The sequence below is a fragment of the Cyprinus carpio genome, chromosome A9 (genome assembly GCF_018340385.1).
Source record: "Cyprinus carpio isolate SPL01 chromosome A9, ASM1834038v1, whole genome shotgun sequence".
Lineage (NCBI taxonomy): Eukaryota > Metazoa > Chordata > Actinopteri > Cypriniformes > Cyprinidae > Cyprinus > Cyprinus carpio.
In genome coordinates, this window is record NC_056580.1 from 23,855,001 (window position 1) to 23,877,398 (window position 22,398).

Here is a 22,398-nt window from a genome sequence, read left to right on the forward strand (position 1 = left end):
ATTAACTTTTAGCGACAGTCCATGGATATTTGAATTCTGAACTGCCGCAATACGTACCTGAAGCAACATAATAAAAACATATATGCGTATATACAATATGTACCCATTTCAACGCAATAAAAATGTGCCAGGGTTAAAAATTGAACCAGTGTTTTAGCGCCACTCAGTGGACATTCCTCTTTGAAACTGCGCGAAACGTGCAGTAAGGTACGTAAAAGCAGTGTTGCACAAAAAGTGCACAGAGGTACATATTTTTATGAGATAGCTATCATCACTGTATATTTTTTTCTAACCTATGTTTATTTTAAAATTCTTTTTTATTTACAACCTATTAAATCCTTAAATGAATTACCACTACTTTTACAAAAACATGATCGAACTATACAACAAAAACATTCGATTATTATCCAACTCTTTGCAGTCTTACTAATCCTGCAAATTATGAACTTGAGCAAGGAAAATCTAGTCTCTCCAAGCTATTTTAAATAAGTATTCAAATTAATTTCCCTTAATTTTTTTCTGATCACACTTGTAACATTAAGGAAAAAAAAAAGAATTACACAAAAGTGGAAATGAATATTCATGCAATTTAAATTAAAACACTTTTTGAAAACTGTACTTTACTTTTATCTATTACACTGGGCATGCATTGTCAAGAAATGAAGATCTTTCAAAACTGTGCTTGAAATTCACCCAACAAAAAGAATGACCCAGGACACCACCCGAGAGGAAGATGCAAGAGTAAATGAGGATCAAATCGGGTTTTTTTCAATAAATTAGGGATCATTAATTAAGATATATACTACTGAAAAACTATTTTGAATGCAGATTGAACACAAGTTTCTATACATAATTTCACAATAATGTACAATTGTAATACATAAAAAATGTGTACTACATTACATCTATTCAAAGTAAACAAAACAGCAAACATGTCTGACACTGTTTCATAATCAATTAACCTTTTAAACTGCTGTCAAATTAAAACACTTTTAACAATGAAGTTGTTTCTGTGTAACCAGCTATGTTTTGGATAACACATTTGAATTCGCCAGCATCACTGTGAGATACATTTGTTATGAGCAGATTGAAATGCCCTGATGCTTTCTCCTGGATAATATATCTAGAGTTTTTTACTGGAGCACCATCTTTGTACCACTCTGCTGTAGGATTTGGTTTGCCGCTCACTAAGCACTGAAGCATTACAGGTGTACCTACAGCTGCAGTGACATTTTGCAATGGGATTATACATTTTGGGGGGATTTCAGTGACCTGAAACTGAAAACTACAAGTGTTTGTTGATTTGCCTTTAAATTCTATTTTGTCGTCTTTTGAGGGTTCCGCGAAGACATCAAAATTAATACTAACATATTTTTCTCCTTGCTCACTTGTCTCGTTATCAGTAACAGCCACCAGTCTGACAGCTTTCTGAGACTCATCAGATTCCTGTTGGAACTCAAATTCAAGCTCTATCTCTGATGTCTGTTCTCCATCAAATGATGAGTTCCCAACAACCAAGTCAAATTTCTGAGGTTGAACTTTTGCACTGCCAAGAGAAACTGCAGTTAGTTCTCTTCCCCTTGTTTTGCCTGAGAATGACTGTGGATTCATAACCATAAGTGACGCCCTGCAAAGTGTTTCACCAACAACATTAATGGCTCTGCATGTATATATGCCACTGTCATGTGTGTTGGCTTTGAGAATCTTCAAAAAATGATTATCACCATCTGAGCTACAGATGTACTTTTTCTTATCCATAGGAATCTTTACATTTCCTTTGTACCATGACACTATTGGTGAGGGAATACCCATTAAGGAACATTCAAACATTACATTTGTGTTTTCGGGTGTTTCAATGTCATAAATAGGGTTTATAAAACGTGGAGGCATTTCTGTAACTTCAAAAGCTATTTTTAATTCATCACTTTCTTGAGTTATAAAATCCACAGCTCCTTCCTCAAACATGCTTGGCAGAACATCAAGGGATATGATCATACTTTTGTTATCAGCTGTATACTCTGGAATGGTGACAATTTTTACCTGTTTTTCAAATTCTTTCACCTCATTCTCATCTAACTCAACCTCCAACAAGATTTCTTGAGGAGAGGGAGATCTTGATGGATCCTCATCCTCTTCAACATCAAACTCAATGACATGCTGATGGGTAACAGCAGGAGGGGGTAGCATTTGCCTTGCTTCCTGAGATATAACAATAACCAAAGCAACACTTTTTGCCTCACCAACATAATTAAGAGCCTCACAGATATATTCCCCTTGGTCAGCTTTTGTGATATTCCTCCTTTCAAGGACAATGTTATCACCATCTCTTTCAATACTAGTCCTTTCATCTGCCTCAAGCTCAGTTTTGTTTCTAAACCATTTTACTTCTGGAGTGGGTAGTCCGAATACTTCAGCACAGAACTGTAAGGAATCGCCTTCAAAAACTCTTCTTTTTGTAAGTGGCTTAAGGAAAGCTGGAGGAATTCCCTGAACCTTTTCCTGAAGTGTCCCCAAACCTAGTGAACCACGTCCTTCTGGAAGAATCATACCCTCATCAATAGTAAACACAGGGGGAGTTGTTTCAATACCCTCATCATCTGGAGAATTTAGAAATTTTGCTGGGGAATAGAAATCTTCACTAGAGCTAGTTGAGGGTCTCTTGTGTTCCACAGGGGAAAACGGATACTCTGGAGGAGTCATGACACCTCCTGGAGTCTCTGAGGGGGTATGGAAAGATTCTGGTGACTTCTGAATTTGAGAAATTTCTGTGGATGAAGCTGGTGTGTAGAACCGTTCTATTTCTGCCATCTCTTCACTGACTGTGCTGCCTACTTCAATAGACATTTCTGACTCTGGCGACAAAGGCCTTCCCCAATCAGTTGGTGGGTTATAGTAGTCATAAACAGCACTAAAAGTTACTTCTTCTTCCTCAAGTTTGGGAACACCAACAACGCCTAGCCTAGCAGGTTTTTTCTGTTGTGGTTGCAGTCTCTGTGTTTGGTAAGGGTAATCTGCCGAGGCAGATTGCGATGCTCTGTCAACCTCAATTTTGGATTTTACACTAACTGGTTTTGCTATATCTGTGGCTTCCATCCTATCATGTTTTATATTAACCGGATTGATGTTATCTTGTTGCATGTTCTCATCTTCTGCTCTTTGAATACTAATGGTGTCCATTTTTATTGGTTCAGTCATTTCAATTGACTGTTCCTTGGTAACTGACTTGACAGCTTCTTGAGCAGAGTTATCAGTGTCACTTTGCCTAACACATACCTCCTCCTGTATAATTCTTTGCTCAACTGTGCTATCCGGAACTGTTTTAGGGCTAACAAAACTATCTTTTGGGTTAATTTTCTTTGGCAATCTAGCCTGGGGTCTGATTAAAGTGGGCGAGTGCTGGACCTCAGTAACATTTGCCAAAGATACAAAATACTGGGTGTCAAATACTTTTGATTCTATAGAAGACATTCTCATCTCTGACTTCTCTTCTAAAGTATATTCTTTGTTGTCAAGAACTGCCTCTGTAACATCTGGCAAAGCTCTTAATGGGAAGAGCTTAGCTGCAGTCAAAGTAGGATCTTCCATCCTGTCCTCACTAAAGAGAATTGAAGTTGCTTGTTCCTTTTCACATTCAGGCTCAAGAGAAAACTCTGGGATATACTCTATAGGAAATGATGACTCATCCTTTGATTGTACTGTTGGATCAACAGGCTCATCTATAAAATATGTTGGTGCTTCAAATGCTTGTTTTAATTTTGTTACTTTAACCTCTGCCCCAGATGACTGCAAACCACAGCCTGTTATTACAGGTATGTCTGAAGCAGTTTTCTTAATGCGCTTAATGAGTTTGGGAGCATCTGGCTGTGGGTAACGGGGATCATCGGTTTTGCTAATATCTTGAAATCCAGCAGGACTGACTGAAGTGAAATGTTCATAATGAGGAACATCCTCACTTTTTAGAGTAATACTTTTGGATGGTGTGTAAGAACTTGATAAAGTCTTTGTTCCAACTTTGGTGATTTCTGAAAATAAGCCAAAAGATCTTGTTTGGTTATCCACCTCTGACATGGCAATGGATGAAAATCCAGAGTCCAAAGTTGCAGAATCAAAAGACACATCAGCAACACTTTCAACCTGCCCAAATTTGTTAGATGCAATACATCTATATGTTCCAGCATCAAGACAAGTAAAATTGTCAATAAAAAGGCTGTAACATTTGTCTTGTACCTCAAATCTATATTTACGAGTATTAAGATCAAGGCAAACATCATCATGGGACCAGACGGCCTCAGGTGTTGGTTCACCAATAATGACGCACTCAAGCATAGCAGTTTGTCCCTCTGAAGCACTAATGTTCTCTAGTTCTCTAACAACCTTGGGAGCTCCATGAACATCATCATAAGAAAATGTGAACTTATGCTTCATGGTCTGAGAGGTCCCATCATCAGCCGGAGACTCTGAGGTTTGTTTAACAGGCCCAAATGTGCCTTTAGCCTCATCAACTATCTCTAGCACTGGAGTTGGAGCAGTTATTCTGATCTCAACTGGTGAGGAGTGAATAGATGTGCCTGAAGTTTGTGGTATGTGGATGACAGCTTGAGGCACCTGCAATGTGTATTTGCTGTCTATCTTAGGTTTTGTTAGTGACTTAAGTTCTTCCTCAATCATTTCTTCTTCAGTGAAAACTGACTCATCTGTTATTTTAACTTCCTGAGGAGGTCCAATCTCTGTCCTTGACAAAACATCTTCAGTTACTTTTAATATGCAACATGTACTTGCTTTTCCATGTTTGTTTGCAATATTACAAGTAAGCAGACCTTGATGGTCAATAGTTGGATAATAAATGGTCAGTGTCGATGAAGTTGCTTTGGAACGAACATCATAATCAGGGTCTCTCATTATAAGATGTCCATCTTTAAGCCATGAAACAGAGGGCGGGGGATCTCCCTGGAATTGGCAACTTAGTTCAGTCATCTCACCTCTCTTTACCTCAACCTCTGGAATTAATGTTGTCACAAATACAGGTGCTCTCGGTTTTACTATACTCGTAGAGATTTTCCCTGCAGTGGGATTTACACTGGGGATTTCTTGTTTTGAGATGGTTTTCTGTTGTTTTATTACATCAGGATCCTGTCTAGGCATTGTCACATCTTTTACATTACCATAATGCCGCTGAACTACATCCTCGTTACCCAAATATCGGCTTTCAATACATCTAGTCACATCTGTACTAATTTTATCGGTCACAAGCTGCTCAGGCTTTGTATACGACATAACCTTTCTTGTTGGTGAAGCTGTGGACATCAACATTGTCTCGGGTATTTCAACAGAAGACTGCACATGCTCTGCAATAGCCCAATTAGATTCTAATTCAACACTTTCTTCTTGCTCAATTGGAACATCTTGTTGCCATTTTTTTATACGCTTTGCTAAAGCCTCCTCCTCACTGACAAAATAGTCACTTTCAGTCCTTAACTTCTCACTATCTGCTTCAGAAAGAATCTGCTTATGTGGTTTAGACCTATCAGTTGCATAGGACTGAGAAGAAACATCACTAATGCACCTCTCCTTTGCTGTTCTCTGTGGTGATCTCTTATTCATCTCTTCCTGCTGAACATCTTTATATGTTGCTCTTTCTAAAGCACTAGCAGTAACACCACCCCAATCAGGATCTAGTTCAACAGCCTGTTCTTGCACAGTCAAAACATCTTGTTGCCATTTCATTATACGCTGGGTCAATGCCTCTTTTTCACTCACAGGATCGCTTTCACTTTTTAACTCATTTATTCTTTCTCGTGATAAATGTAACTCACTCTCACCTGAGAGTTCATGTGAATGTTTTTCTTTGAATGAAGATCTTGAAATCTTTGTAAACGAGGATTCTCTTTGAGCTTTTAAAGCTGCAGCTTCTTCATTTTGGGCTTTACCCAAAGAGTCATGAAAATAAGAACCTTTTTTCTCTGACTTTCGGGGCACAATAGACTCTGCCTGATCAACCTGCACATCTTGTTGCCATTTTCGAATATGCTGAGCTACAAACGGATCTTCACTCTCGAACTGATCACCCTCCAGGTTTTTCTCAAGGATGTTCTCCACAGACATAGCTCTCTTTTCTAATTCCTGTACAGGAGCCCTTTTACTTTCGTGCTGAAGACCATCATCAGCAGGAAATTGTTCCTCCTTTAACTTCACTACATTTTCTCTTGTACACTCTTTGTCTGCTAGCTTCTCATGTGATGGACTGATCTCCTTTGTACTGCTGACTTGTTTGGAAGCTTGTCCTGTCTCTAACCACTGCAACACAAAAGGTTCCTTTGCCTTGACCTGTTGTGCTTCATCCCACTGCACATCTTGTTGCCATTTTCGAATGCGTTGAGCTAAGAACTGATCTTCACTTTCTAAGCACTCACTCTCCAGATTTTTCTCAAGGATGTTCTCCACAGACATAGCTCTCTGTTCTAATTTCTGTACAGGAACCGTTTTACCTTCATCACCAAAAAAAATCTCTTTCATTGGCTTCACTGCCTTGGCTTTTAAAGACTCTTTTTCTTTTGACTCTTCATGTGATGAGATTATCTCCTTTGTATTGCTCGCTTGTTTAGAAGCTTCTCCTGCCTCTAACCACTGCAAGACAAATGGCTCTTTTGCCTTAGTCTGCGCCTCATCATCCCACTGACTAAGGCTAGCATCATCTTTGTGCACTAAAATATCATATTCTATCTCCTTTTCTGACTCCTCTTTTGATGTGATCCTTTGATCCATCCGTGAATCAGATACATCAACTTGGACGTCTTTTCTTAAAGTTTCTTCTAGAGGAAGTTCACCCTTTATCATTCGAAGTGCCCTAGATCTTGACTGAGGCTCAAAAGAGTGTCTAACTCTTCGATCAGTTGATTGGGAGCGGATTCCGGTAATTCTCTCCAGTCTACTCTGATATTCTGCTGAACCTCTACCACTTTCACCTTGCTCACCAGGACAAACGACATGTTGAATTTCAGGCAAAGTAGAAGGCTTGACTCTGAGTCTCTCAACATAATCTGTGTAACAAGGCTCACTTGTAACTGATTCCACTTCAAACTCAGATGAGGACATTGTAGAAATAGAAAGTCTCTTTTTCTTTTTGACAGCCTTTTGCAAGAGATTGAGTTTTGCTTTAACCTCTCCATGAAGGCTGTCTGTGTCGCTAAATCTGTCGCTGTACCTATCACTACACCGGTCACTGAATTTATCACTAAACCTATCACTGTATCGATCACGTCCTGTGAATCTGTCACAGTATATATCACTGTATCGATCACTGAACCTCTCGTATCTCTCATACATCGGAGTTGGAGAGCGTGCACGTTCAGATGCTGTCTCAAACTTGCTGTCCCTGTCGGTTCTTGATGGTGATGAAGTTCTAAAATACATTGTTCGGAACAGAGTGTTTTTTGATTTATGACGTCCCTTAGTTTGCCCTTTAGTTGTTTTATCAAAAGGAGAGCCAACACATCTTAGATCTACTCTAAATTTTCTTTCTTTTGTTGAATCAGCTAATGAATCTGAGCTCGAGTGGGCTTTGTTTGAAGATCTAGAATGACTGAAATAAGTAACATCTTGCTCTTCCCTCAGTGATACAAGAAGTGATGCTGTGGTTTCAGCAGATCCTTCAGTGTTAATTGCCATGACTTTGTAACTGCCTGAATCTTTTTCCTTAATCCCCTGAATTGTTAAACTGGTTGCATGCATATGCATTTTACTAACTGTATATATTTTACGATGGTGCTCCTTCTGTATTTGTCTGTTATTATGAAACCACAATAGCGTTGGAGGTGGCATTGCAACTAGCTTGCACTTAAAAGCTGCAGTGTCACCCTCCACAACAGACTGAAATTTCAGCTTTTTGGTGAAGGAGGGTTTAATGTTTTCAGATGGGGTTACAAGACCTTGATCTAAACTTTCTTCTGGGTCTGAAAATGCACTAGATTGTGGTCTTCCTTTTTCCATGTGTTCAGCTCCTTCATTATAAAACAACTCTGGAAAAAAAGGAGACAAATTTCAACAAAATGCACAGTTTGCTAAATAAACTGAAATATATATCAAATAGAATATTAATAGATATATTAAAGCATGCATCAAGTCACAAAGCCGTAAAAAAACAAATTCACTCACCATATTTGTTCGAATAAACGCAAGACTTGAGTCTTTATTAAAGATTCTGACACGAAAATCGCTTGATGTTTTGTTCCTTCTTCTGTGGACAGTTCTTCAAAGAATAAATTTCTTTTCAAAGCATTAATACGCATCCAAATAATACTGATCTGTTTCGCAAAAGAGCCTCTTATATATTTAACTTGGTGTATATATATCCTAAAACATTCCTTACCTGACTTGCAGAATGATGAATAAACGCCCTTTCTAATCCTTAGAATGACGGAAATCTTTCATAGATATAGAGAAACATCACTCTCTATTGATAAAAAGAAGAGTGTGGTCATTAAAAAAGCTCTAGATTTCTTTGAGAAGGCGTTTATTCGAACTAATATAGTTTACACGTATAACCATGTTATTTTAAAAAGCAAACAACATTAATCACATACCGCTATCTGCAAGCCAGTCTAAGAAATATTTGCAGGAAGGTGTTCCAGATGCAAGAAACATAAGAAGCAATTAAAAGATGTGGCTACTTCCATATCTTTTAAAACATAATTTCCTGTGGTCTGGAACTTTTAAGGACAATCATCCTGCACTTTTTATTTTTAAAACAACCAAGAAGTACCATATCCTTCATGCTTTTCAAAGGGGAATGAAGAGATGCAAAACTTTGCAAAAGTGCTTCACAGCAAGCATTTTACCAATCAAATTGCTTGCTATCCAAAAACACTTGATTCCAACCATATACATTTCCAACATTAACATATGAAAGTTGTTCCCATTAAAGAGGATGTGTTTGCATGCAATACAATATGCTCGGAAATGTTAAATGTAATAGTTTTACAGAGACATCATTATTAAATAAGTTTTATTCTGTAATTAAGATCCTACCTTTGACCTCTTCCTCAATTTTTGCTTCAATCTCCTCTCGTGCTTTTATAACTGTAAAAAAAAAAAAGAGTAATATGAATAAATGAATAACAAACAATCAGCCAAATATGCCACCTACCAATCTGCATGTAAAAACAAATGTAAAAATGTTAAAAAGATGTAAAACATGGGAGTTTGAAAAAGCATGCATTTGCCAGCCCGACACCAAGACAGCACTGTATGATACAACTTCTTCAGCAGCACTGACAAGGTTTCATAAAGTGAAGTTAGTGAAGGTGATCAGGAAATTCACTGAGAGATTCTTGAGGTTGACTGAAAGGCTTAAAAAGTAAATGACGTGAATTAATCGTGATTTGTTAATCAAAAACCATAAACTACTTTGATCTCAATTACCTTCTTCTGTTACAGCAAGGATGGCTGAGCAAGCTGCCTCTCCTGCGATATTGACTGCTTTGCAAGTGTACTGTCCAGCATGCTCAGAGAAAGTATCAACTATGATTAGCGTAGCAGTGTTTGTCATCTCATCAAAATGAAAGACAACATTTTTGGTAGGCTTTATAGACTGTTGGTTATGGAACCAACTTATCTCTGGTTTTGGCATGCCAGACACACAAGCATGGAATCTAGTCACTTCTCCGTGAGCCACCACGCAGCTCACAATAGGCTGAATAAAAGTTGGCCTTTGGCCAGTAGGATCCTTCTGAACAGTCTTAATGCTTGTGAAGAGGCTGGATGTCGCTTGCGAGTGAGACTCAGATGTATAGTCCGTAATTTGTGTTTGTCCTGAAAGGAAGTATTGATTTGTCCTCAACTAATTACTATAGTGCACACACTGAAGTTTGTTTGTACAAAGCATGTTCTGTTTACACATTTGTCTGACAAAATTGTTCTGCATTAACAGTAGGGCTGTTTCAGCTATTTCAGCATTATCTATGTCATGCTTTTGTGTAGTCACGCATTAACAAATTCAGTTCTTTTTTTTAAGGAAAGTAAAAAAAAAGGCCTTTGTGCAATCATTACATATTGAGCTGTTTGTGTGGATGATTCTTAGCATAAATTTATGCATTTTACTCATCGCACTTATAGAAAAAAAATCAACAGCTTTTAGATTTCTCACACTGCATCAAAATGCATAGGTAATGTAAACTGAAAAAATGCAGTTCTCTGCTTGTTTTTGAATTAATATTTCTATCAGTGACAGAATGCCAGTTATTTTAAGAATTTATGGATAAACCAGTGCTCAGCTAGTCACTTGTGCTTTCATGTAGTTCTAATCCACTCTGAATTGTTCATTCACTTTTTAGAAATCGTTGTTTTAGTAATCATTTGTTAGCTTTGACAGCCCTAATTAACAGACAAACCAACACCAACTGCGTTATTAATTAATAAAAACTAACATACATTATAATTAAAGCCATTATCAGGTTTTTTTCAATTAGTTTGCAATTTTTGGTTGGTAAGAAATTTTAACTCACCATCCACTTTCAGTACAGCAGAACAGGAGACCATTCCTGCAGAGTTACGGGCAACACATGTGTACTCTCCCTCATCCTCAGGATAAACTCTGGTGATCTCCAGCTGACAGTTTTCATCAAACTGTGACACTCTGAATATATCAGACTGCTTGATCTCCTTATCTTTGCAATACCAAGTAATCGTCAGATCTAAACAGGAGTAAATCAGAGGAATAAGCATAAGCATCAATTAATAGTACAATTTACTATTATCACAATATTGTTTTCCATATTAGACAATATGATTTTTCACAGTTAAACTCCACAAAGTAAGCTACCTTTTAATATAAGGCCTCATGAAATCCTTTTTATTTTTCCTTAAATTCTGTTTTCCTTTTTATTTTTTCAGATTTCTGTGTTTTATGATTTAATACAGATTTAATATCAGAAGATGGTCTAATAAAATGAATTAAAACTTACTAACAAATTAATCAATCTTTTAAAATGTAAATCAAATGAAAATATAACAATTAATTTACAACAAGATACTGCATTTTTATTTTTTGTCGAATAAGACAACAGAATGGTATGAATTAAAACAAGTCTGAAAATAATATCTTTGTATTGTTGTATGACGTTGCTTAAAATATTATTATTACTACTTTGAAAAATAATAATTTATTGCAATCTCAATATGATATAATTTATCACCCAGCCAACTTAATTTTAAAGGATCATAAAAGTGCTCCCAATGTTAAAGCTATACTAAAAAGGAGGATTTTAATAATTCTCTCTCCTAAGATAACTAGTTTTAGCCAAATCCAATACATTGCATTGCATGTATCCAAAGTGAATGCAATCCCACAATGTACTGCAACAAGCTCTGAGATTGTCTGACTATGCAGAGCATTACAAATTACTCACTTATGGGGCTTGGGATGCTAGCAGATGCCTATGTAGACAATAAGCAGCTCACTAGGTTTGGAACAGAGTTATGGTTACTCACCTTCCCCAGAGACACGACATTGGAACCTAGCAGGCTGTCCTTCATTGGCAGAAGTGTTGCGTATTGGTGTTATGACAACAGGTGGTGACAGTGGTGCTCCAGTGTCAGGGGAAACAACTTCTGGAACTGAGGAGTAAAAGGCATAGCAAGCTTAAGCAAATTATGTACCTATAATTCATTGTGATTTTTTTCATGTGTTTTTCTTTACCTTCCACATTAAGTGACGCAGAGCTTGTGGCTACTCCGTAGTCATTCTTAGCTTCACAGTTGTACTGAGCTGCATCCTCTGGGAAGACTTCGATAAGTAGCAATGTGTGCTCATTTCCCTCCCTCAGGAACTTACACTTGAAGCCAGCAGACAGGGCCTGAGAGTTCTTATACCAAGATACCTGAGGCTGAGGAATTCCTTTCACTTCCACAGAGAAACGTGCAGGTTTGCCAGCCTCAACAGACAGGGGCTCCATGTGCCTGATGATCTGAGGAGGCTCAGGGACTGAACAACACAATAATGTTGTATAAGAATAAATAATAGACATACAGAGACAAATAAGAACTAAGAAACATTATATTCCACATAAGACATCAGCTTTATAAAATACTTTTTTTGGCAATTAGTTTAGCATGGTAGTTATGTCTTTATAATGTCCATTAAATGGCTTTTAATTGCATTTGTCAGTAAATGAATAAAATGGAAAAGTAATGCCTCTTACCTATTTGGCAAAGTAACTCAGAAATTATAATATATATTCCTTACTTTACTTTTTAGCTCTAATTATGTTATCTAATTATCCTCAATATGGAACGTATAAAAATGTATATCACTGTATGTCACCGCATAAACATTTTGACAGATCAAAAGGTTTTGAGATCAAACTCACTGTTAACATGAAGGGTCACAACACTCCTGTTCTTTCCAGCAATGAATGTGTATTCTCCAGCATCGCTTCTGTATGTTTCTGTGATTGTCAGGCGATGAATTTTCCTAATAATGGCATAGTTGAAGCGCTGATCTATAGAAAACTGGATCTCGACTCCATTTCTTAGCCAGCGACCCTCAATGTCATCCTCATTGACTTCAAATTCAAATGTAGCTCGTTGTTTCTCAAGTACCTGGATTAAAATCGCAAATAAAAATGTAATTGAATACATTATTGATGGGCTGATCACTGCTTGTCAGTAAATAATATTTTAAATAATATTTTTTTTTTTAAATATATTTTGGTACTTACGGTGATTTCTTTCTCAGCAGGTTCACTGATACGCACATCCTTGCCCTCAACTGTGAGGGTAGCTTTTGATACACTAGATCCAGCAACCACAGAGTATTCACCAGCATCAGACATGCGCACAGTTTGGATCATAAGACGATGCATGTGTCTCTCTGTGGACACTTTGTACCTAAACAGTGAAGATGATATCTCCATCAAGACACTGAACTTAATAGATGCCAAAGAGATAAACTGTGAATGATATGGAAAACCAACATCTGGAATACCTTTCGGATATTTCAAGTTCCTGACCATCTTTCATCCATGTTACTTGGACATTGGGCTCAGAGAGTTCACATTCAAAAATGGCCTTCTTCTTCTCAGTAACTTTAATGTCCTTGATGTGCTTGGTGAACTCGATGACACGAGCTAAATTGATGGTGACAAAACAACTTGATCAGAATGAACAGGATAAACCAAAAATAAAAAAAAAATGAAAAACTTAATCACAAAAGCAAATATTACCTTCAACAAACAGCTTTGCTGCGGTTTCAGCAGATCCAGCCACAAATTTGTACTCTCCAACATCCCCAAAGTGAACATTTCGGATAGTGAGCGAGTGAGTGAACTGTTTGGTGCGAGTTTGGCATCTATCACTAGATCGGATTTCTACACCATTCTTCAGCCATTTGTAGGTGATGCCTTCATAGTTGACGGTCACCTCAAATGTGATGGTGTCCTTCTCTTGTGCATTCAAGTCTTTAAGCATAGACGTGATGAGGACAGCTGAAGGAGAGGGAAGAAACCTTTATTGACTGAATTCTGAATTTGTGTTGCCATTTTAGCTTCTTTTGAATTATTAAATACATGTTTTGTGAGCACTTAACCATTAGCAAATAACATGAAAAATAACTCACGGTTAACTGTCAGGGTGGCAGAGACTTTGTCATTTCCACATACAAAAGTGTATTCTGCAGAATCATCTCTGCTGGTATTCATGATCTTCAGCTGATGCAGTTTGCCCTGCACCACAATCCTGAACTTCTCACTCATCTCAATCTCAACTCCATTTTTCAGCCAGGTGGATGGAACATTGAAATGTGAAACTTCACATTCAAATGTGGCCACATGGGTCTCTGGAACCTCAATGTTCTTCAGGGGCTTTGTGACTCTCAAAGCTGAAATAGTCATTACATGGAGTTAGTAGTCTATTTTAGTCACTAGACAAGTTTTGGTAGGGGACATTTTTAAATTGATACTTACATTCAACATGTAAATATGCGCTGCACTGTAAATGCCCAGCTACAGCTGTGTACTCTCCATCACTGCTTTCATCAACATTTTGAATGACCAGCTTATGTGCTTTTCTTTCAGACATTATCTGAACATTGGCACTAGGTTTCAGCACTTGGTTTTTGAACATCCATTGAACAGGTATGTTATCATGGGATAAACTCAGCTCAAAAGAGGCAGTTCCATTGACCAGGGAAGTCACATCTTTTGGCTTTTTCACAATCTTAACAGCTGCAATAGAATTAATTTGCATGTTAGATTTTGTTTTTTTGTTTTTTTAGTCAAATTGTCTTTGATTTTGGAAAATAATAAACTTACTTTCAACATTCAGTCTGGCATTAGCAGAGAGTTTCCCCAGTTTGAATCCATAGACTGATTCATCTTGGGAGTTGCAGTTCTTGATCTTTAAGTTGTGAACCAATCCATCTACTGTTATCTCATATTTGTCACTAGGGACAATTTCTATTCCATTCTTGATCCACTGGGATCCTTTCACATCTAAATGAGTCAGTTCAAGACTAAACACTGCCTCTTGGGTTTCGGTGACTGTTTGGTTCTTCAATGTTTTCTTGATCTTCACAGCTGTGAAAGACACATTTACAATCAGTTACACACAAAGGAAAAATATGTTGGAAAAGGAATTCTGCCTTCAAAACATGGTAGTAAAAGTACCTTCAACCCTTAAGTTGGCAGATGTCTTGGAGTTTGCCACTTGGTAGGTGTACTCCCCAATATCTTGTGGTCTTGTGGTAACAAAGACAAGTCGGCGGACTGCACCTATATCCTCACTCCTGACATTGTCACTAAAGTTAACAGTGTGGCCATCCTTAAGCCACTTGCCTTCAGAGGTGGGGTTGGCAACCTCACACTCCAGAACGGCAGTTTGGGATTCTGCTACAGTCACATCATGGAGTGGTCTGTTTATAGCTCCACCTAGCGTAAGAAAATCATAGCCATGAGGCAATACCTGTGCATCAACTTGACAGATATTTGACAAATGACAAAAATCATACCTGATACAGTTAGCTTTGCACTGGATGTCTTTTCGCCTGCTGCAAATGTATACTGGCCCTCTTCATCTTTCATGGCATTGATTATGGTCAGGCTATAGTGCTTCCCTTTGGACTCAATTTTGTATTTGGGTCCAGCCTTGAGAGGCTGATTCTTGAAGGTCCAATAGGCATCTATACCAGTGTGGGATAATTCTACCTCAAAGGTGACATTCTGAGTTTCAGTGCACACACAGTCCTGCATGTGCTTGACGATGCTGACCTCTGTATGACATAAATATGTTCATTAATAATTGAAACCCATAAAACTTAACTTTAAGCAAATACCACTAAGGTGTTATATTGGTTAATTAACAGAAATACTCACTCTCAATAGTGAGTTTACAAGCTGTTTCCACTCTGCCGACAACCATCTTATAGTGTCCTTCATCAGAAGCGAAGGACCTATTCAAAACTAGTCTCTGTTTGGTTCCTTTGGCAACCATCTGGATTCTCTCACTAGCCACAATGAGCTTTTCATTTTGGTACCATTTCACAGAAGCAACGTCAGAGGCAGAGATTTTAGCTTCTAGTACTGCCTTCGTACCCTCTATAGAATGGACATCCTTTAGAGGTGATATGATTTCAATTGCTGTGAAGAGGGAAAAAAGGTAAGTTACATTTCTGCATTCCTTGTGGTATTTCCATTTTTAAAGTCTATGCATCAGCATCAAAATCCAACTTACTTTGGACAGTAAGTTTTCCTGTTGTAGAAATGTTTTGAATAGGAACAACAAATGAGTAGATTCCTGCATCATCTCTGTTGACATTTTCAACCAGAAGTTTGTGGACAAGTTTGTCAATGACAATGTGAATTCTGTCTGTGGCAGAGATGGGCTGGCCATTTTTCATCCATGTTCCCTCCACATTTTCCTGAGAGAATCGCACCTCCAACTGGGCAATATCACCCTCACAAACTGTCAGATCAGACAGGCCTTGCATCAGAGTAACAGGACGCACTGAAATAAAATAAAAATATACAATTGTTTACATAAAATCTTTAATGAAGTTCCTAATTTACTGGAAAATACTCCAACACTAAAAATTATATTCATAATATTATATAAATTGTATTCAAATTCTACGTACATTTCATCTTCAGTGTGGCACTTGTCTTCAGATCGCCCACTTTAAAAGTGTATTTGCCTTGGTCCTCCTTCCTAACATCTTTTACAGACAGGGTGTGTCGGCCACGACGAGAGGATACAACATATTTAAGGCTCGGTGTAACTTCTTTATTCTCAAAATACCAGGTGCCTTCGGCATCTTCACGGGACAGTTCACATTCAAACTCTCCAGCGTATGTCTCAGGCACTTCAACGCTCTCCAGATTTTTTATAATTTCCAATGGTGCACCTGTAAAACAAATTAGATGTTTGACCGAAAATTCAAAGATGTAAATGTGAAATAAAAAAGCAACAGCTGAGTGAAAGCTAACCTTCAACATGAAGTTTGGCAGAAGTTCTTATGTGGTCATCATCAGCTAAAGCACAAGTGTACTCTGCATCATCTTGCATGTCGATGATCAGCACAGATAGGAAGTGCACCTTTCTGTCAGAGTGCATCCTGTATTTGTCTCCGGAGAAAATTTCGGCATTGTTCTTCATCCATTTGACTTTGACAAATGGCTCGTTTGTCTCACATTCAAAGGTTACCATTGTGTCTTTCTCTTTAGCATAGGCATCCTCCAGTGTCTGGGTAAAAGATATAAGCTGCTTGGCTGCAAAAACCGAAGAGAATTTAACAGATAAAGTAACTCTGACATGAACAATGATCATAAGATTAATACTGATATATAAATGACAATACATACCTTGCACCAACAAGAAAGCATGGCTTGAGGCCTCACCAGCAATGTTAATGGCTTTGACCATGATACTAGCAGAGTCCTCAGCTGAGACGTCTCTGATTACTAATTCACAGACATGGTCTTCGGGCCAATACCAATAAATACGATCTGACTTCTCAAGTAAAATGCCATTTTTGAACCACTGGCACTCTGGTTCTGGTTTACCAACAACCCTACAACGGAAGCGAACTTCATCAGACAGAGACACTGTCTGGCTCTGAATTCTTTCCAAGATCTTTGGAGCCTCCATGCTGGGAGAGAGAGTAATTTTCTCAGGTCTGATTGTAGGAATTTTAAGTTTGCCTTCCTCCTCCTCTTTCTTCTTTTCTGACTCAGGCACCTCTTTGGTCCAGTGCAGAAGTTCTTCTTTTCTCTTCTTTAGCATTCCTTCATAAGATTCATCCTTTCTACGAGACTTCATCTCAACCGAGGATATGGCTTCATAATAGCCCTCTTCAGTCCTGCGCTTAAATTTGCTTCGCAGCTCTTCTGTCTCTTCTGTGGATCTTTCATGAACAACTCTCTCAGCCTTCTTCAGTCTGACAACTTCTTTTGCTTGTGAAGCCTCTGTGGGTTTATCTACCTTCACAACATCGAAAGATACTCTGCCAGGTTCAGGACCAGATGCCTCTGGAGCCTTCTCAGGAGCACGGCGCAAAATTGACCGGAAGTCTTCTTTCTGTTGGATTTCAAGCTTGACAGTGTGCTCAGCTGTACCCTCAGGGTTCTCAGCCAATACTTTGACTTCTCCAGAATCATACGACTTACAGTCGGTGATTTCCAAATAGTGAATGCCATCATATTGTAGTCTGAATCGTTTGCTCTTTCGAATGAGCTGTCCATTCAGGTACCAGTTGACTTTGGGAGTGGGGTAACCAGTAACTCTACAACGATATTTGGCTGTTTCACTCTCAAATACTTTTATTGGTTCTGGGAGCAAGACAATCTCTGGCTTGGACTTCTCTGTCATGTCATCTCCAGTTACTCCTGAGGGTGCGCCCTCATGGGCAATTCGCTCTATTTCATCCATTCTCTGTATTCTACCTTCTGGCAACTGACTATCCTCCACTAGACCCTTTTCGTCCTTCACAATTAGTGTAGCCGAGGTCTGGTCAGCACCAAATTTGTTGGTAGCTCTGCAGGTAATGACGCCACTATCTCTGGAATAAGCAACTTCATAATCAAGACTGCAATAGCCAAACTCATTGATCATACGCAGTCTGTTAGCAGCTTCCAGTGGCTTGCCATCATGCAGCCACTCAACAACCATAGTTGGGTCACCAATAGGGGTCAGTCTGCACTCAAAGTGCGCAGGTCCAAATCGCTTCATCCTGACTGAAGTAAGCTTCTTTTTAAAGTGTGGCTTCTGTTGTTTTTACTTGTCATAGAGGTCACCCTCTTCCCACTGTTCCTGACCATAGCGAAGATGCAGTGGTTCAATTTCTGGTGGAGCAACGTCCTTAGCCTTATATGTTCCTTTGAGAATGATGAGTCTTCTTTCTGGTTCAGGTTCGGTGAACTCAACCTCTACATTGACTCTGCAGCGAGTGGTATCTCTGCCAGCTTTGTTAATGGCTGTGGCTGTGTACCATGCACTGTCAGAGCCAGCAGTCTGAGGAATCTGGAAATGTGCCTGTCCTTTGGTACCCTCAATTCTGCAATACAAATTTTGTATTTAACATAGATTAGTACCACAGACAGACCATAATTAAACAATAATTTGTAAAGCAAGTCACTTACTTGATGTGAGGGTATTTATGAGGAGAGATGATGTCACTGTTTTTCAGCCAGACAATGTCAGGGAGGGGGTTTCCAATGGCTTTCACTGCCAACTCAACCAAACTTCCTTCCTTAACACTGATATTCTTTAGCTTTTCAATGAACTGGGGTCGGACCAAATTTTCCTTTGCTGTAATATGTAAGCCATGAGTTTACACAATCTCCCACACCAACAAATCTAGACCTAACATAGTTTTTAGAACAAAAACAAATGGTTTACCTTCCACAGTGAGAGTCATAGATACGGAAGTCTTTCCAGCTCTGTTCTGAGCAACAACTGTCCACTCTCCAGAGTCCTGAGGCATGGCAGGAACCACAATCATTGACTGAGTTCCATCCTCCTTTACCACAATCTTGTGGGTGTAGTCATTGACCACTTGTTGTCCTTTGGTAAAGATAATTAAAAACAATAAATTATTTTGTTTCATTTTCAACAAGCATGAAAGAAATCAAATAAGCAAGCAAAAATAAAAAAATAAAAACTGATGCATTTTGTTCAGGATTCCTGGACAAACTTCAAATTTTATTTAAAATACAAATCTTTTGTAATGTTAGAAATTTTGTTACTGTCAATTTTGACCAAATTAACATATCCTTGTTCAATAAAAGTATTAATTTCTTTTAAAAAAAATGTTTTTTGAACAGCACTGTAGTTAAAAAAAAAAAAAAAAAAAAAACACTTACCATTGTGGAACCAGTAAGTGTCGGGCATAGGTCTTCCAACTACTTTTAAGTCAAACCTTGCAGTCTGTCCTTCAGAACACCTGAAGGATGATGGCTTCTGTACAAAGACAGGCTTATATAGCCTCTCCAGTTGACTCTCATCAGTGTCATCAAGTCTACGAGCAGGAGAACGACTAATAGAGGGGGGAGGGGGGGGGCGGGGGGGGTAGTTAGTTTTTGAGAGAGGAGATTGGAGATGTAGACCTAAAACATTAGACGTGTAAATGTGGACACCATTACATTATATCTAGTCATAACAAAGCGAATAGAGATGAAGCATAGTAAGGCAAAGGCAACTCACTGGACTCTTCTCACAGCTTCGGCCTGTGGGTAGTAAGGCTGAGCAGCTGCTGTGGACTCCACATAGAGCTTTCCGGAACTGACAGCATTACCCTTCATATTGCTAGCAAACGCAGTATAGATGCCCTCATCTTCTGGCAACACCACAGGTAGGCGCAGACTAGCTCTACCATCTTGTAGAACCTCCATCTGATAGCGGCCTCCATGCTTAATGCGCTTACCGTCTTTATACCAGGCAATCTATTTAACACAAATAACGTAAAATTACTTATATATTGTGCTGTGAAGAGTATACCATTTATCAATAGAATTAGCACCCTTACCTTTGGTAATGGTGTTCCTTCCATCTTGCAATGGAAAGTAACACCCATTCCTTCCAGAATTCTGTAGCTTTTGACTGAAGTGCTAAAGGAGGATCCGACAGCCTCATGCTCAGCAACATTCATGACCATCTCCTCACCATCCTCAATCACCAGTTCTCGGTAAGTTATTTTAAGGATGCGGATTTCAATCTCTTGGATTATTTTTCGTTCAATTGCAGATATTTGAAATTCCTGAAAATAACAAAATGTATATAGATATATGAAATCCATATGTAATTTCATTTTATTAAATTACATTTTTTAGAGGCATTTCTTAGTAAGGAAACTGAAAAGGTTTTTTTTATTATTTTGTTATTATTATTATTATTTGATTTATGATCTCATTAAAAAATGATTAAAATAACTTTTCCCATGTAAATTCATTACCGTCTCTGAAATGAAGGACTGCATCATCTGTGTTTGCTGAGCCATCCTCCTCTGCATCATCTCTTTTTCATATTCGCTTACAACTACCGGGGGCACATCTGCCACTCTGGGCTCCTGCACCATTGTTGTCACTTCCGTTACATATGTCACATCCAGTTTCTTCATATAGGCTTCAAACTCCTCTGTAAAATCATAATGGCATGTTGATCCTTCTGTTCAAAATGTTTTTTTTTTTTTTTTTTTATGGAAATCACAGTTAATAATTACTTTATTCACAACTAACCTTCTTCAAGAAGGCTTATGGAAGCAGACACCTCTCCATGTTGGTTCTTGGCAAAAATGGTGTACTCTCCAGCATCATCAGCAAATGTCATAGAAATTTCCAACTTACATTCCCCTGTATCCTTGTTATAGCTAACTCTATATCTGTTAAATTACAAGGGAAGTATTAGCTTTCTGTTTTACTGTGTAGAGAGCAACCAGATTCAAACTGAACTAAAAATCTATACCTGTATCCAGTAGTGATTGGAACTCCACTTTTCTTCCAGTAAATATGGGGCTTAGGGCTACCTCCGATCTGACACTCAAAGACAACACTGCCCCCCTCGACCAGCTTCTGAACCACTGGCTTCTTCACAAAGAAAGGAGCAGCAGCTGCTCCAGTTTCCACAGAGACTGCACTTATTTCAGAAATGGTCTCCTCTTTGGCTTCAATGACAGTCCTTGTTTAAAACACACACAAAATATTTACAACAATTATTAAAGTGTGTTATCCATCTGCTCTACTTTTTTTTACTAGTTAAGGTCCGAGAGTCCTTGCTCTTGCCATTATAACTTACTGTTTCTCCTGGACAGTAATGTCCTCTCTGCTCTCAATCTCCTCAGACACTGTAAAAAATATTAGATAAATGTTTTTTTGTTGTTGTCGCTGTTGCTGTTGTTTTTTAATGGTTAAGGTATAGAGGGATATCCTGCATTTTTTGTTTGTTTATTCTGTCTTTTATTATAAGATTTTATTAGCATGCAAAATATAGAAAACTAAAAGCACACTATGTGATCTAAACCCCAACATCCACCCAGTCCCATTTTACCAAAATCCTACCCCTATACCTAGATTAATTCTATGAAAAGTAAGTAAATAAATTAGTAATTAACTATATGAATAAACAAAATAATTATACAATAAATTATCCCGTGTTTTATGCTTTTTGTGCTACACCATCTTAATTTCAACTTTGGGTTCAGAAATGCAGATGGGTTTGCAAGATTTCTGTGAACTTCATCTTATTTGTGGTTTTGTCTTAAAACATTTTTGAACATATTTTATAGCTTTATTACATACATACACTTAAAATAAGCAATTCCACAAAATAAATTTAATATATACATATTAATTAATATATACAATATATAAATTAGAATATATACAAATAATTTTACCTTTGACAAGCAGGTAGCAAGAGGTGCTGATAGTTCCAGCCTCACTGGTAGCAGTGCAAGTGAAGCGGCCACTGTCTTCTGCAAAGGCCTCACGGATCACCAAGCGGGCATAGCTGTGTTCATAAGTGATCTGGAAGTCAATGGAGTGCTCAATTCTGTAATCCTCTCTGAACCACATGATGGCTGGGGTAGGGTGGCCTGAAATCTGGCACTCCAGAGTGACAGACTCTCCCTCTGTGACAGTCACATTCTTCAAACCCTAATAAACAAGACACCAATTTGTATTTAGTGATTCTTTAAGGGATTCTAAAAATCAGAAATTAATTAAAACACTAATAACACACTTACTGCTATCAACGTAGGGGGCACTACAGGCTCTTTGATAGCTGAGGGGATCGCTGCAGTCTCAACAACCTGCAGGAAAAATTCAACATTTACCAAGTGACTCCTCCATACAATTTATTTGTTAGCGAATTGGCACAAATTATGTTAAAAAGAAAAAGCTTGTCTGAGTATGAAAAAAA

At 38.2% G+C, this 22,398-nt stretch overlaps 1 protein-coding gene across 1 annotated transcript in view; it reads right to left on the reverse strand.

Moving 5' to 3' along the window:
* The window catches only part of ttn.2 (titin, tandem duplicate 2), a 160,489-nt gene that overhangs the window by 126,597 nt on the left and 11,494 nt on the right, over positions 1 to 22,398 (reverse strand). The window contains 31 exon segments of the mRNA XM_042764489.1: positions 9,025 to 9,075; positions 9,418 to 9,807; positions 10,500 to 10,688; positions 11,485 to 11,610; positions 11,693 to 11,977; positions 12,363 to 12,594; positions 12,714 to 12,882; positions 12,980 to 13,121; positions 13,218 to 13,478; positions 13,610 to 13,870; positions 13,956 to 14,216; positions 14,304 to 14,567; positions 14,658 to 14,918; positions 14,999 to 15,259; positions 15,363 to 15,626; positions 15,721 to 15,993; positions 16,124 to 16,390; positions 16,473 to 16,754; positions 16,848 to 18,538; positions 18,624 to 18,792; positions 18,883 to 19,047; positions 19,347 to 19,566; positions 19,568 to 19,589; positions 19,687 to 19,925; positions 20,009 to 20,239; positions 20,435 to 20,616; positions 20,718 to 20,860; positions 20,944 to 21,156; positions 21,274 to 21,322; positions 21,875 to 22,133; positions 22,223 to 22,288. Coding sequence (XP_042620423.1) covers positions 9,025 to 9,075; positions 9,418 to 9,807; positions 10,500 to 10,688; positions 11,485 to 11,610; positions 11,693 to 11,977; positions 12,363 to 12,594; positions 12,714 to 12,882; positions 12,980 to 13,121; positions 13,218 to 13,478; positions 13,610 to 13,870; positions 13,956 to 14,216; positions 14,304 to 14,567; positions 14,658 to 14,918; positions 14,999 to 15,259; positions 15,363 to 15,626; positions 15,721 to 15,993; positions 16,124 to 16,390; positions 16,473 to 16,754; positions 16,848 to 18,538; positions 18,624 to 18,792; positions 18,883 to 19,047; positions 19,347 to 19,566; positions 19,568 to 19,589; positions 19,687 to 19,925; positions 20,009 to 20,239; positions 20,435 to 20,616; positions 20,718 to 20,860; positions 20,944 to 21,156; positions 21,274 to 21,322; positions 21,875 to 22,133; positions 22,223 to 22,288 — 7,888 coding nt within the window.